At 44.5% G+C, this 16029-nt stretch overlaps 1 protein-coding gene across 11 annotated transcripts in view; it reads right to left on the bottom strand.

The window, feature by feature from the left end:
- Positions 1 to 16029, bottom strand: part of ahdc1 (AT hook, DNA binding motif, containing 1) — a 295652-nt gene that overhangs the window by 15761 nt on the left and 263862 nt on the right. For all 11 annotated transcript variants that reach the window (XM_063034908.1, XM_063034900.1, XM_063034904.1 and 8 more), the window contains one exon: positions 11092 to 14917. In XM_063034908.1, the coding sequence (XP_062890978.1) occupies positions 11118 to 14834 (3717 nt within the window). In that variant the 5' untranslated portion in view covers positions 14835 to 14917 and the 3' untranslated portion in view covers positions 11092 to 11117. The remainder of the gene's footprint in view (positions 1 to 11091; positions 14918 to 16029) is intronic.

Here is a 16029-nt window from a genome sequence, read left to right as displayed (position 1 = left end):
ACAATCCTATTGCGGAGGTCGTTTCAAGGAATGAATTCATGGCTGGGATAGACATTTTGTTGTAAAGGGGGAACTAAGGGTTTAGGGGAACGGGCAGGAAGTGAAGCTGAAACCAAGACCAGACAGGGCCTGATAATAGAGAACAATGCAGCAGGCTCAAGAGGGTGTATGGCTCGCTTCTGCTAGCATTCCTGATGTTAATGGGGCCTTCCCAACAAGTTCTGAACAATGCTCTTGCCACTGTTCTCAACTTCTTCCAATGATAAAGCTCAGGTCACTTTAGTTTTTCTACAGTCCTCTCACTGACCCTTCAGCCCATCTAGACAATGCCAAACCGTTATTCTGCCCTGTCCCATTGACCCGCACCTGGACCACACTCCTCTGTACCCTTCCTATCCATGTACCTATTGAAACTTCTCTTAAACATGGAAATCGAACTCGTATGCACCACTTGCACTGGCAGCTCGTTCCACACTCTCACCACCCTCTGAGTCAATAAGTTTTTCCTCATGTTCCCCTTAAACTTTTCACCTTTCACCCTTAACCCATGACCTCTACTTCTAGTCTCACCCAACCTCAGTGGAATAAGCCTGTTTGCATTTACCCTAACTATAATTTTGTATACGTCTGACAAATCTACCCTCTATCTTCTACATTCTTGGAATAAAGGTCTAACCTATTCAATCTTTCCTTGTAATTCAGGTCCTCAAGTCCTGGCAACATCCTTGTAAACTTTATCTGTTCTCTTTCAATCTTATTTTTATCTTTCCTGTATGTAGGTGACCAAAACCGTACACAATACTCCAAACTGGGCCTCACCTATGCCTTATACAACTTCAACATAACATCTCATCCTCTGTAATCAATACGTTGATTTATGAGGGGCAATGTGCCAAAAGCTCTCTTTAAAATCCTACCAACTTGTGAGGCCACTTCCATGGAATTATGGACCTGTATTCCCAGATCCCTTTACTCGGTATTATAAACTGCTCAATAAAAATAACACCCAGCTCATGACCAGGAGGATGGAGAGATGGTGAGATGTCACCCAGCAAAGAAATGCAGCAGCAACTGCATTTATTTAGAATTGGGAATGGGAGGCTGTTCATCTATTGAGTCAAACTCCATCAACCCTATTTCTTTATAGATTATTTTCAAGCATCAAGTCAAAATCAATACACTTTAGAGCAGAGGTTCCCAACTTTTTTTATGCCATGGACAATGAAAGAAGGGGTCTGTGGACCCCAGATTGGGAACCCCTGCTTTTAAGGCACTGAATAATTTTTAAAAAGTCTAACACCTAATCCTCACGTAGTAGGCTTTCAGATTTAATTTATTTAGAGATGCAGACAGGCCCTTAACATGCCCGCTTTGCCCAATTATACTCATGTGACGAATTGATCTACTAACCCCTGCATCTTTGGAACGCAAGAGGAAACCAGAGCACTTGGAGGAAACCCACATCGTCATGGGGAGAATATACAAACTCCTTGCAGACAGCAGCAGGAATTGAACCTGGGTCGCTGACGCTGTGATAGCATTAAGCTAATGGCTATGCTTGTGAAGTTTCAGTAACTGCCTTTCCCTGTCCGTGTCAGGACTGGCCACTTCTTCTGGACATCAATCCATCTAGGATTTGCTCAGCACCTCCCTCTTCATGAACGCACCCTGACCTACTGGACAAGTCCCACAGGCAGCAGCACAAGCACACACAGAGGAACAAAAACACATACGGTTTAGGAAGCTAAGATCAAACAAAGCCCTTGAGGATTAAAAAGAAACCAGAAAAGAACTCAAGAAGGGAATTAAGAGAGTGAGGAAGTACAATTAAAAGCCTTTGAAATGTAAGATTGAGGAGAATTCGAAGCCTCAGAATTCGAAGTCCGAGGTAGTCCCCTCTGACTACCCACTAAAACATCTGCCTCATCTCTCTGTCAATTCCAGTCTCACTCACTGCAGCTACTTCCTTTGTCTCCTTTATCTCACCTGCCATCTTCTCTGCAATTTAAATCCGTCTTTCTAAATTTCTTTTCTCCAGTTCTGACAAAGGATCTCTGACTATTAACCAGGGTCACACACACCAGTCCTCATAGAAGGTTCAGAATTGGAGAGAGTGAGCAATTCCTGGGTGCTAATATCTCTGAGGACCTAACCTGGTCCCAATATATTGATGCAGCTATAAAGAAGGCAAGACGGCGGTAATATTTCATTTGGACTTTGAAACAATTTGGTGTGTCAGCTAAAATACGAGCACGTTTCTACAGATGTATCATGGAGAGCACTCTAACTGGCTGCATTAGTGTCCGGTGTGGGGGGGAGGGGGGCTACTGCACAGGATCGAAGTAAGCTGCAGAGAGTTGCAAAATTAGTCAGCTCCATCATGGGCACTAGCCTCTGTAGCATCCAAGACATCTTCAAGGAGGCGTGCCTCAAAAAGGCAGCATCCATCATTAAGGACCCCCATCACCCAGGACATGCCCTCTTCTCACTGCTACCATCAGGGAGGAGGTACAGAAGCCTGAAGGCACACACTCAATGATTCAGTAACAGCTTCTTCCCCTCTGCCACTTGATTCCCGAACGGACATTGAACCCACGAACACTATCTCACTACTTTTCTTTTTATTAATTTCTGTTTTTGTACTTCTTATTGAACTATTTAATATACACGTACTCACTGTAATACACATTTTTTCTATATTATCATGTATTGCATTGTACTGCTGCCGCAAAGTTAACAAATTTCGCAACATATGCTGGTGATATTAAAGCTGATTCTGAGTTTAAAAGTTTCAGTCAAATCCCTGTCAGCCTTCTAAACTCCAAAGGCTACACCATGGCCTGTCCAGCCTTTCCTGATAATATAATCCAAGTCCTAAGATTTCCGAAGGTGGCAGCACAGGTACATAATGTGGTGGCCCTCAATGTCAGCATGACCAAGGAAACTTCAGGAAGGGGAAGTCGGGGCAACACACACCTCTCCTCATCGAGGAGTCAGTGTGGAGGAGGTGAGTATCTTTAAGGAACTGAATGTGAACATCTCAAAGAATCTGTCTTGTGTCCAGTGCATGGACACAATTATGAAGAAAGCATGCCAACATCTCTACTTCATTAGGAGTCTGAGGGAGTTTGGGATGTCACAAAAAGACCCTTGCAAATGTCATTCTGAACAGTAGCATCACAGCCTGTTCTGGAGGCTCCAACGCGCACAGTTGAAAAAGATTGCAGAGGGTTATAGATTCAGCCCACTCCAAGGCGGGCACAACCCTCCCCACCATCCAGGACAGTTTCAAGAGGCAGTGCCTCAAGAAGGTGGCATCCATCATTCTCATTACTACCATTGGGGAGGATGTACAGAAGCCTGAAGACCCACACTCAATGCTTTAGGAACAACTTCTTCCCCTCCACCGTCTGATTTCTGAACACTTCATTATTCCTCTTTTGCACCATCTTTGCAACCTATAGCAATTTTTATGTCTCGCACTGTACTGCTGCCACAAAACAAATCCCACGGCATGTGTCGCCGTTAATAAACCTGGATGTGATCCCGAGAAAGCAGATGGGATGCTGGCCTTCATTAGTGGGGGCAAAGAGTGTTAAAGCAGGGAGGTAATGGTGGGGTACAACTTAAGTGAAGTAAATTTATTATCAAAGTACATATATGTCACCACATATAACCCTGAGATTCACTTTCTTGTGGGTATATTCAACAAATTTATAGTATAATAACTGTAACAGAATCAATGAAAGACCGCACCAACATGAGAGTTCAACCAGAATGCAGAAGACAACAAACTGTGCAAATACAAAAGGAAAGAATTAATAAATAATAAATAAACAAACAATAAATATTGAGAATATGGGATGAAGAGTCCTTGAAAGTGAGTTCATTGGCTGTGGGAACACTTCAACGATGGGGCAAGTGAAGCTGAGTGAGGTGATTTCCTTTGTTCAAGAGCCTGATTGTTGAGGGGCAGTAACTGTTCCTAAATCTGCTGTGCCAGTCTCAAAGCTCTTGTACCTTCTTCCTGATGACACCAGATAGAAGAGAGCATGTCCTGGGTGGTTGGGTCCCTGATAATAGATGCCACTTTCCTGCGACAGCGTTTCATGTAAATGTGGTCAATGGTGGGGAGGGTTTTACCCATGATGAACTGGGTTGTATCACTACTTTTTGTAGAATTTTCCATTCAAGGGCATTGGTGTTTCCCCACCAGGCTGTGATGCCCCCAGTCAATATACTCTCCACCACACATCTATAGAAGTTTGTTGAAGTTTTAGGTGTCGTGCCGAATCACCAAAAGCTCCCAAGCAGAGGCGCTGCTATGCTTTCTTTGCAATTGCACTTACGTGCTGGGACCAGGACAGACCCTTTGAAATAACAGCACAGAGGAATGTAAGCTGCTGACCCTTTCCACTTCTGATCCTCTGATGAGAACTGGCTCATGGACCTCTGGTCTATAATCAAAACTTACAAAAACACGAGTTAGTCCACAGCGTATGGAGGAAGGGATCACTGTGGAGGGGGGTGCAGAGAAGGCTCACCAGGCGTTGCCAGGGAAGGAGGGTATCAGTCACGAGCAGGGACTGGACAAGCCGGAATTGTTTTCCTTGGGTAGAGTGAGTGAGAGGTGAAATCTGATGGAGATGTATGAAGTGGTGAGAACTAGATATGGTAAATTGTAAGAAAATTGTTCCCATGGGAAAGGTGTGTAAGACCAGACAGACATAAGGTGAAGGGTAAGACATCTTTCTTCTCCTACCCTAGAGGGGCTGCTGTTTGGAACACACTGCCCGTAGGGATGGTGGAGGTAAAGATTCTCACAAAATGTAAAACGGAATCTGGAGGAGAAATTGAATGGACAAGACATAAAGGAACCCAGATCAAAAGTTGGCAAATGGATTTTGCACAGATGGGTACTTGATAGTTGGCATAGTCAAGCAGAGTAGAGGGTGCGGTTTCTGTGTCGATGGATTACAAGCTGCCATTCCAAATATTAGTCCAGTGAACCACCTTTGTCGTGGTTTGGAGGCTTGTAGGCCTCAATGACCCGGAGAGCTATGTCAGCGGGAGTCAGGGCTTTATGCTTTGGCTCTTGCAGGGTCACCCATGCCAAACAGGTCAAAGGGTAGAGGCCAGAGTATGAGTGGTCCACCAGTCCTCTAGGTTCAGGGGTTCAGCTCAGGGCTAACAACCCTGACTGGTAAAGCAAAATTGTTATGGAAGCAGCAATGAAGAATGCTTCTAAATCTGTGTGCGACAGTATAAGATGGTCAAGGACAGAGATGGAGGGCTTTCGTTGCTGCCCTAAAAGCCAGCAGTGTAACGGGCAGTAAGAAGTATCACCCTGTACTCAACATTCTTTCTTATATGAGGAGACTAATACTGTATGTAATACTCAGAGTACAGTGATAGAAAACCCTGAGGTGGATGGTCATAGTCTTTTTCCCAGGGTTGGGGAGTCTATAACTAGAGGCCACTTCACCTTACTCAAAGTGCTGGAGGAACTCAGCAGGTCAGGCAGCATCAATAGAAATGAATAAATAGTCATTGATTCTGACTGAGACCCTTCATCAGGACTGGGAAGGAAGGGGGAAGATGCCAGAACAAAGAGGTTGGGATAGGAGAAGGAGGATAGCTGGAAGGTGATAGGTGAAGCCAGGTGGGTGGGAAAAGTAAAGTGCTGCAGAAGGAGGAATCTGATGGGGGAGGAGAGTGGAACAGAGGAGAAAGGGAAGGAGGAAAGGACCCAAGGGAAGGTGATAGGCAGGTGAGAAGAGGTAAAAGGCCAGAGTGGGGAATAGAAGAAGAGAACAGGAGGGGAAAAAAAAGGCAGTGGGGCTTGACCAGCAGGTCAGCATGTATTAATGAAGGGGGAAAATCTGAGCCAAGGCCCTGTATACCTGAAGGAAAGCATGGTCACTTTTGCACCTAATTTCTCTCACAATATGTCCGAGAGGCAAGATACCACAAATGTTGGAATATGGGGATAAAATCAAATGGCCAGAGGAACTCAGAGGGTCAGACAGGATCTGAGGAGGAAAATGGACAGTCAATGTTTCAGGTCGAGTCCTTGTGTCACGACTGGGAATGTAAAGGGCAGAAAGAGGGTATAAAGATGTGGGGGAGGAATGAGTCAGGAGCAAACAGATGATAGGTGGGGAGTGGGTGATGGGCTGATAGAATTGGGAGGGCGAGGTAATAGGTGGAGACAGTAGTGGGCTGGAGATGAAGGGAACTGATGACAGAAGAAGGTGCTGCAGGGAGGGTGAGTGGGTATATGGGAATGGCGAGGGGGGGAAGAGAAGACAGGCACTCAGTCAGAGGAGTTTTTGAGTGATGGGCAGGTGAAATCAAGGATAATCTACAACCAAATGGCATGAATATTGTATTCCTCAAACAACATGGATATTGTATTCTGTAATGACATGGAAACTGTATTCCGTAATGAGATGAATATTATATTCCCCAAACTGTATGGATATCGTATTCCCCAAACAGGATCAATATTGTATTCCTTGAACAGAATTGATATCGTACTCCCCAAATGTAATGTAGTTTGTATTCCCCAAATGAAATGGATATTGTATTCCCCAAATGACATGGATATTGTAGTCCCCAAATGGGATGGATATTGTAGTCCCCAAATGGGATGGCTATCGTATTCCCCAAATGGGATGGATGTTGTATTCCCCAAATAGGATGGATATTGTACTCCCCAAAAGTAATGGATATTGTATTCCCCAAATGGGATGGATATCGTAACCTCTAAATGACAAGGACATTGTATTCATCAAACCGGATTGCTAATGTATTCCCAAATGGGATGGATATTGTATAACACAAACAGGATTGATATTTTATTCCCCAAACAGTATGGTAATTGCATTCTCCAAACGAGATGGATATTGTGTCCCCCATACGGGATAGATATTGTATTCTGTAAGTGTCATGGATGTGTATTCCACATATGGAATGTACCGTATATAGTATTCCTCAAATGGCATGGATATTGTATTCCCTAAACAGAATTGATAGGATATGAAATGGTAGGATATCAACTACTCCTCAAATGGAATGTAGTTTCTATTCTCCAAATTAAATGGATATTGTATTCCCCAAATTACATGGATATTGTATTCCCCAAAATACATGGATATTGTATTCCCCAAATGGAATGAATATTGTATTCCCCAAATTAAATGGATATTGTACTCCTCAAATGGAATGGATATTGTATTCCCCAAACGGGATCAATATTTTATTGCCCAGTTTCATGTAAAAAATAGCCTTTTTGTTCCCTTCTCTCCTGATCTACTTCTGTCTCTCCCTCTTTCACACACAAACATCTTTCTATATTAAGACCAATCTTCGCCCCGCTACCCATTGTTTTTTCCTCTCCCACCCAAATTTCTACCAGTCCCCTACCTCCACAAGTCAGAATCAGAATCTGGTTTATTACCACAGACATGTCATAAAATTTGTCATTTTGCAGCAGCAGTACATAGCAATATATAAAAAATTATAATAGTTTTTATATACAAAATATTTTTTAAAAGTAGATAAATAAGCGAAGCAAACTGCTGAGGTGGTGTTCATGGGTTCATGCCTGACTAGCTGAGTTTCTCCAGCAGTTGTGATAATGTTCTGTCAAATTTATGGTGACCACAACCACACTGTGTTATGCACCAGTTCATCCACCATTCTCAGATATTGCTCACTATTCAGAGAAGCAAATAAACACTGTGGCAAAAGAGCCCAATACTTGATCTCTGCTCCATTCCTGTCCCCCCTCCACTCAAGCTGAAGTCTTTCACTCTGCAGATCAAGACCGGTTCGAGAGATGAGCAGCAATGAGGTGGATGGCCTGATGTGTCCCCTGAAGAAGCATGTCTTCTAGATTTAGACTCTGCTACCCTGGTGAAGAGACCATCCATCTTCACTCTCGCCTTAGTTTTTAAATACATTGCACTCAACGTCAGTAAGACTAAATAACTGATTTCGGTCTTCAGAGAGGGTAAGACGAGGGAACACACAACAGTTCTCATAGTGTGAGCAGAAGTGGAAAGAGTGAGCAGTTTCAAGTTCCAGGGTGTCACTATCCCTGAGGACCTATCCTTGGCCCAACATGTCGATGGAGCTACAAAGAAGGGACGACAGAGGCTATATTCCACTCGGAGTTTGAGGAGGTTTGGTATGTCACCAAAGACACTTGCAAATTTCTACAGTTGTACCGTGGAGAGCATTCTAACTGGCTGTATTAACAGCTGGAATGGGGCGGGGGACTGAAGTAAACTGTGGAGAGTTATAAACCGAGTTAGCTCCATCATGGACACTAACCTCCCCAGCATCTAGGTCATCTTCAAGGAGCGATGCCTCAAAAAGTCAGCATCCCATCACTAAGGGCCTCTTTCATCCAGGACATGCCTTCTTCTCATTGCTATTATCAGGGAGAGGGTACAGAAGCCTGAAAGCACACACTCAACGATTCAGGAACAGCTTCTTCCCCTCTGCCATCCAATTTTTTAAATGAACATTGAACCCATGAACACCACCTAACTACTTTTCTCTTTTAGCCCTCTTACTTAATTTAGCTTTTAAAATAAACATATGCTTCTTACTGTAATCTTCCATTTTATTACAGTATTGCATTGTACTGCTGTCCCTTAACAACAAATAACACACCATATGCCAATGATATTAAACCTGATTGTGATAGTGTCTCAACCTCACCTTTTCCAACAAAAATTACTCCAGTCTAGTCCTGATGACCCAAAACATGAACAACTTCCCACCCCATGTTCTGCCTGACCTGCTTTGAGCATGTGCGTATGCGTGTGTGTGCGTGTGTTTTGCTCCAGATTTCTCACTTCTCAAGACTCCAAACTAGATTTGCTCCATAATTCTACTTCACCAGCCCTAGCAACTTCCTCTCAGTTCTCTCTGTATTCTCTCTCTCTCTCTCTCTCTCTGCCCTGACATCTCCCCCATGTGTCATTTTCTTCTGTTTGTTTAATTTTATTTTCCAGAACTGTGGGTCGAGCAGATTTTCATGGGTTCGATTACAGGTATACAAATGCTTTGATCCAACATGGAATTTCAGTTCAAAAGTAAAACTGTTGAAAGATGATGATGACTTATTAAACCTGTTAAACTGGTAATGGTCACCTGAATATCTAAAGGGTCCCCTCCTCCGTTCCTTTTTTCCCTTTCTCCTGTGGTCCACTCTCCTCTCCTAAGAGATTCCTTTGTCTCCAGCCCTTGACCTGTCCCATCCACCTGCCTTCACCTATCACCTTTTAGCTAGTCTCCTTTCCCTTCCCCAACCTTTTTGTTCTGGCATCTTCCCCCTCCCATAGAAGCTGCCTGGCCTGCTGAGTGCCTCCAGCTTTTTGTTTGTGTTGCTTTGGATTTCCAGCATCTGCAGACTTTGTCATGTTCATTCAGAGCCAATAGAAGGCATAGTCTTCATCACCCAGGAGATAAAACAGTCCAGCACAGTACGACCCCTTTAACCTACAATGTATATGAACCTACTCAACAATTAATCTAACTATTCCCTCCTACACAGCACATAACCGTCCATTTTTCTTACAACCATGTTCCTATCTCAAAGTCTCTTAAATGTCCCTGTTGTATATACTTCTAACACCATCCCCAGCAGTGCATTCTACTATCTACCATTCTCTGTGTAAAAAAATTACTTCAGATATCTCCTCTGAACTTTCCTCCACTCAGCTTGAACTGATGTCTTTTGGCATTGGCCATTGCTACCCTGGGAAAATAGTGCTGGCTGCCCACTCTCCCTATGCCTCTCATAATCTTATAAACTTCTCATCCTCTGTCACTCTGAAGGGAAAAGCCCGAGCTTGCTCAACCTTTCCTCATTGGACAAAAGAGATATGGTAATAAATAATTGAAAAAAAAGGTTGGTTGGTTCTCCATTGGGATGTGGTAGTGATAGCTGCTCAAACTGACAAATTTCTTTGACATAGAGCTCTGTAAGCATGTTCCTCTTAACCCATCAGAGGATTCACACGTTAACCAGAAAGTAAAACAGTTTTTAAACATTTTGAATATTTTACATTGAATGATAAATGTTAGCCCATAATACATCACATCGTCATAGAGCACTACAGCACAGAAATAGGCCTTTCAGCCCACCTACTTCATGCTGAACTGCTATTCAGCTATTGTCCCACACCAGGACCATACCCCTCCCATCCATGTACTTATACAAACTTCTCTTGAACATTGCAATGGAACCCACATCCACCCCCTCCGCTGACAGCTCATTCCACTCTCTCACCACCCTCTGAGTGAAAAAGTTCCCCCTCAATTTCCCTTAAATATTTCACCTTTCACCCTTAACACATGACCCCTAGTTGTAGTCCCACCCAACCTCAGTGGAAAAGCCTGCTTGCATTTGCCCTATCTATACCCCTCATAGTTTTGATACCTCTATCAAATCTCTCCTCATTCTCTGATATTCCAGGAATAAAGCCATTAAAACTATAAGACATAGGAGCAGAATTAAGCCATTCGGCCCATCGGGTCTGCTTTGCCATTCCATCATGGCTGATTTATTATCCCTCTCAACCCCATTCTCCTGCATTCACTCCATAACCTTTGACACCCTTACCAATCAAGGACCTACCAGACTCCACTTTGAGTATACCCAATGGCTTGGCCTCCACGGTCATCTGTGGCAATGAATTCCACAGACTCACCACCCTCTGGCTAAAGAAATTCCTCCTCTAAAGGGATGTCCTTGTATTCTGACTCTGTGCCCTCTGGTCCTAGACTCCCCCAATGTAGGAGACTCAGCACACTCACTCTACCCCTCTAAGGAGTTCTGTCTGTTTTGATAAGCTCACTCCTCATTCTCTTCAATGGTGGTGTACAGGCCCAGTCCTAACCAACGGAGGGTCCTCAAGTCCCAGCAAGAATCCTTGTAAATTCTCTCTGTACATACATTCCCATCATGCACAAAGGGGTGACACCAAGGAACAAACGTTGCAGTTCATCATGAGAATATCTCAGTTACCACAAACCCCAAATGGAGGAGATGAATTAAGAGCAGAGCCTTACCTAATTGCACCAAATTCCTTGCAACGTCACTGTGAAGCACTTCCCGCATACAGCTCGTCTTGATTTTGGTCCATCAATAAGCCCATCGATGTCGGTCTACGATTCCCCTGCTTGTCAGTGTAGTTACTGTCCACATGTATAGAAGAATCACTTGACGCTGGCGAGGTGTTGGCTGTGGTCATTGTCGCACTGGCATAGGGGGAACCACCGTAATCCATGGCCAGCTTCTGTGCTTGTTGCTCAATTTGTGCTGCTGTGTTTAGGGGGATTATTTGGGGTCTGGAACTTGATATATTATTTCTGCGCTGTATCCCAAACAAAGACAGTTCAGCTTCCTTTTTGTTCTCATCCAGTGAGGCGTAAGGACCAGAATTCTGCAAATACCTAGCGTTTGTTTCCAGAACAGCGGCGTTGTCAGCGTCAAACTGGAGTTGTGGAGCCAGCAGATCTCGGCTGGCGGCTGCGGCGCTCTGGGAAATGTCCGCGCTGTTTTCTAAAGCGTCGTAAAAAGCTCGATGTTTCTTTCCTTCAGTTGACTCCAGACTGCCTGCGTATCCCGGAGCCTGCAGCGGGAACAGCTCTCGGTTATTGGGCAGGATTCGCTCGTGATCCTGGCTGATCGGGTGCTGCAGTGTCTGCACAGGGAGCTGGTCAGCGTCCACGGCAGGCTGCTTCAGGTCTGAATACATGGAAACAGTCTCTTGAATATCACCACCAGCAAACCTTGTTGGAAAAGTTTCATCAGACATTGACCGACTGCAACTGGGAGAGTATAAACTGCAATATTCCTTCTGGTCGCTTTTTGGAACTTGGAAATTCTGGACACTTGAGAGAGTTGAGGGCAGAGAGTTATCGCCACCATATCCATAGTCTAAACCACAGTCTGGACTCTCAGAGAATGCAGGGCTTGCCCCTGGAATTTTCTGCAATAGCTTTGATTTGCGGAGAGGCTGTTCCTTCTTATTTGAAGCAGATGGGCTTCTGATGTTCCTCATCTGTCTCGGAGCTGAGGTCTTCCTGGGAAGGAAAGGCGGGGACGCTGGGAAAAGTGAGTGAGGAGGGCTGGAGATATCAACCCGCTTCCGCCTTCCGTACAGGGCTCTCGAATCACTAGGGAAAGGTACATGATGGTTCCACAGGCGCTTGGAACCCACCTTTGGTCCAGCCCTCTCAATGGGAATTGTCTCATCCCAGTCCATCATCAACTTCTCCAGGCTCGAGAGGCTGGACTTCTCCTCACTTGCTACGTTGCCGCAAATATTCCCACCTCCTTCGGAATTCCCAAAAGCCGTGTTAAAGTGAGACGACGATTCCGTGAGCGTCTCTGGGAACGACCTTAGCTTGGCTTTCTGGGGTGTGTAGTTCGAGATATCCAAAATGTCCTTTGCCTCATTCAAACTGTTATAATCTAACACTGGAGCGTAATGGTGGTTAAAGTGTGCCATGTTGCCGTCACAGAGATTAAAGCCAGACTTGCCACTCATCTGAAGTCCTCTAAAGAACGCCATCCTGCTATCAGTCGACAACTGGGGCGAATTAAAGTATTTCTGAGAGGGGAGATCCATCGAGCAGGCTGCGTCGGACTGACTCTCAGAGGTTAAGGGGGCTTGTAAGGATATTGGACTGCGGGGGTCTGGTCTGAAAGAATTAAACGGAGAAGCCGTATTAAAGTGTGACTTCGAGCCAACGCCATGTTGATTGTATGCATCAGCAGAGGTGGGTTGAGAAGAAGTGTTATTGCTTGCGTCGTAGCCGAACGTGCAATCTCTGGTGCCTAGAAAGTCGAGGCCAGAAAGTTCTCTGGGTTGTTGTAGTGCATCCGAATTACCGAAACTTTGGGCTTTCACTTTGTAATTACTGTAATGTCCATAGTTATCCGGAGTCTGCTGACATGAGAGGCCAGTGTTCCTGGTGAGGGCAGCTTGAGAAGCGCCTCTTTGGAAAGTTTCTGACTCAGAGGAATGGTAGGAGGAGCCATAGTCCACACTGTCAGAGTTATCTGCAAGCATCTGCGGGTATGTCTGCCCCGTTTGGTTCGTGTGCTGCTGGGCGCCAGTGCAATTGGGGGAGTTGGTTTTCTCGAAGCCTTCTTGGAAATGCGTTAAGTGCCTCGATGGCGGCGTCGAACTACTGACCCCGTAGCCTCCTGTTATATTACACGATTCTTGCCCGGCCTGCGAAAACGACAAGTCCATCAAGTCTGAGGAGTCGTCCGAATCGAGGAGAGAGCGGAAGTAGCCGGCGATGCAACCAGGGCTTTGTTGGGCGACGCTGCTTTGGTTAGAAGAGAGACGACCCATTAAGTAGCCATTCCTGGACATGGACCTCGAATCCCAAATGGCATTGGGAAATGATTGCGTTGACATTCCCGGGTAGGACGGGTAGAGACCATTCCTGATTTGTTTGGAAGGGTAACCTTGACTTGTGGCCCAACAATTCTCATTCTGTCTCGCCCATTCAGAATTCTCAGCATTGACGTTCTGGAACATGCTGTGTTCTGGGAATGGAACTGCACGTTTGTATGGTTTTCGCCTTTGCACTGGTTTCTCTTTCATTTCAGTACCCCATTTGCATTTCCTTGCGTACAGCTTGGTTTCGCCCAGGAAGATCCGCTTTCGCTTTCCAATGCCTTCAAAGAAATCGCTGAAGGTAGAAGAGGATTCTGCAAACTGCCCAAGTTGCCGGCCCCGCGAGATACCCGCCTTGCCACCCCTCCTCCGCGTCCCTGCCAATGTCCGGTAGAACTGCGACATGTCTTGGTGAATGGATGCCGATCTCTGAAAGGATCCAGGATCACTGGGAGACCAACATCTGGGCGGTGAGCATCTGCCCAAGATCAAACTCTGTTTGGTCAAGAAGGCCAACTTGGACAAAACATCTACGTAGTCTGTGGTGCTGTCGTTCGACCCAGCAATGTAGGTAGGCTGCGGCGGAGAAAGCTTGTGATGCCTGGGCTTTCTTTTCACGTGATTGGTAGGTTCAGTGCTGCCTTCGGGTAGCACCTTCCGTGGTCTACCTCGTTTCCTTTTAATGACGACAGGCACATCCCCAGCAGGAAGCATCGTCATCTTGTTTCTCCTACCCTTCTTCACTGTTGGTATCGTGGCCACATTTTGTTCTGGCATCGTAATGTACTGCATCTTGACTCCTGAACTCAAATTGTTGTGTGTTAGAAGCTTTTGGCACAGTTTTGTTTTTCTCTCGGCTTGTATCAGGTATTTCTGAATATTAATCTTTGTTATTTTAACTAACATTTTACGACTTCCTTTGTACTTATATTTTGGATTTTTATTGAAAATTGTCCTTTTTAGCGGCAACTGAGAGGCAGCTCCATAGTCTTGGCAAACTACTGTTGATGCTGAAGGGATAGACGCACTCTTGCAGTACTTTTCAAACTCAAGCTGCTCCAGGCTGGTCTCTCGATTGTACTGGACCATCGTCTTTTTCCTCAGAGCGTACTTTTTACATGTCGTCTCGGCCAAAAGGAGCCCCGCGTTTAACTCGCTCTCGCTCTGGTTGTGTTTGAGAATACCAGCTTTGGAGCCTTCGCAGTTGACGTGGTGCCTATGCTCCGGCACGCTGTACAACGAGGACATGTTGCCGAAGAAGCTGTTGTTGTTGGGAACCACGGATGAAATCAGCGCTTCGATTTTGGAGCCTGTATTGGCGGAGTCAAACTTGCCAAATTCAACATGCCTGCGTTCACAATGGTCTGTGCCCTCCTTCCTTTGTGACCTATCCATTGCTTGTCCTCTGTTTGCCGTCTGAGAGTTAGATGTTACATGTGGGCTCTCCACTGGGCTTCTAACACTGCTAGCAAGCACAACTGAAGAAAAGAAACTATACTGTAATCTTGGCTTTTCATTCTTTGTTACTTTGCTTCCATTAGTTTGTGAGGTGTTGGAGTCAACCTTAAGTGCATCACAACTCAGTTTGAGGCCATTATTCTGCATGTCATTAGACAAGAGATTTAAGTCTTTCATGATATCTCTTAAGGTTACTACAGGGTACATATTATTTTTGCCATATTTGCTTTTCAGCAATGCCACTATGCTGTTAATCTTTCTTTTCCCAGTTCCCAATGAAGCATTTGGAAAACTTCTATGGAGTGTTTCCTTTGCAACTTCACTTTGTTCTGCTTTATCAGTGCTGGTTTGGTCTGACCTTATGTCTGACTTGTTAAAACAGCTTTCTGTTTTCCTAGTCTCACAAATACCAACTGAATCCATTTGAATCACAGTATTTGGTTGATTATAAGTGTGTGCATTTGAACACTGACCATCTTTTACCTCTAGAGACCCACTGGGTGAAGGAACACCTTCAGTTTCTTCTGAGCCATTACAAGGTTCCTTAGAAGCGGACATTGTTATTAAGGCTGGGGTGTGTGTTCTCCTTTAGTACTCTTTGAATGTTAATGTTAGCGGCATTGGAAAAGGTGTTGGGTTGTGAACTTCTACAGTTTATGGAAGCACCTATGGTTAAAACAAATTTAAAAAAAAATAAAAACCACGCTGGTTTATTTTAAACTGCCTACACATGAACCTGCTATTTATACACAGAAGACTATGAAATGTGGTAGATTATAGTGGTATATATACATGTAATCGGAGAAGGAGAAAATATTTAGTCAGATTAGCCAAGATAAGAGCACATAGCTACATTTTAAACTAAACCATTCAGTTGTTCTACTCAATTTAAGGTTCAAATCTTGGAATTAATTAATTTATTAGTGTTAGGAGAAGTTTAATAAGTTTGATCCAATGCTTTAGTTGCTATATCAAACTAACCCCCGGTGTTAATTTGATGTGATTGAGATTTATATGCAAACTTTAATTTAGTAGAACAATTTTAAATAACGTATGAAGATTATCTACTTCAGGCATAGTAATGCTTCCTCTCTAAATGATTGTCTCCACTTCATACCAAGGGTTCTGCCAA

This window comes from Mobula hypostoma, chromosome 28 (assembly GCF_963921235.1).
Source record: "Mobula hypostoma chromosome 28, sMobHyp1.1, whole genome shotgun sequence".
Classification (NCBI taxonomy): Eukaryota; Metazoa; Chordata; class Chondrichthyes; order Myliobatiformes; family Myliobatidae; genus Mobula; species Mobula hypostoma.
The sequence above is the reverse complement of the archived record's forward strand: the minus strand, read 5'-3'. Positions and strand labels throughout refer to the sequence as shown.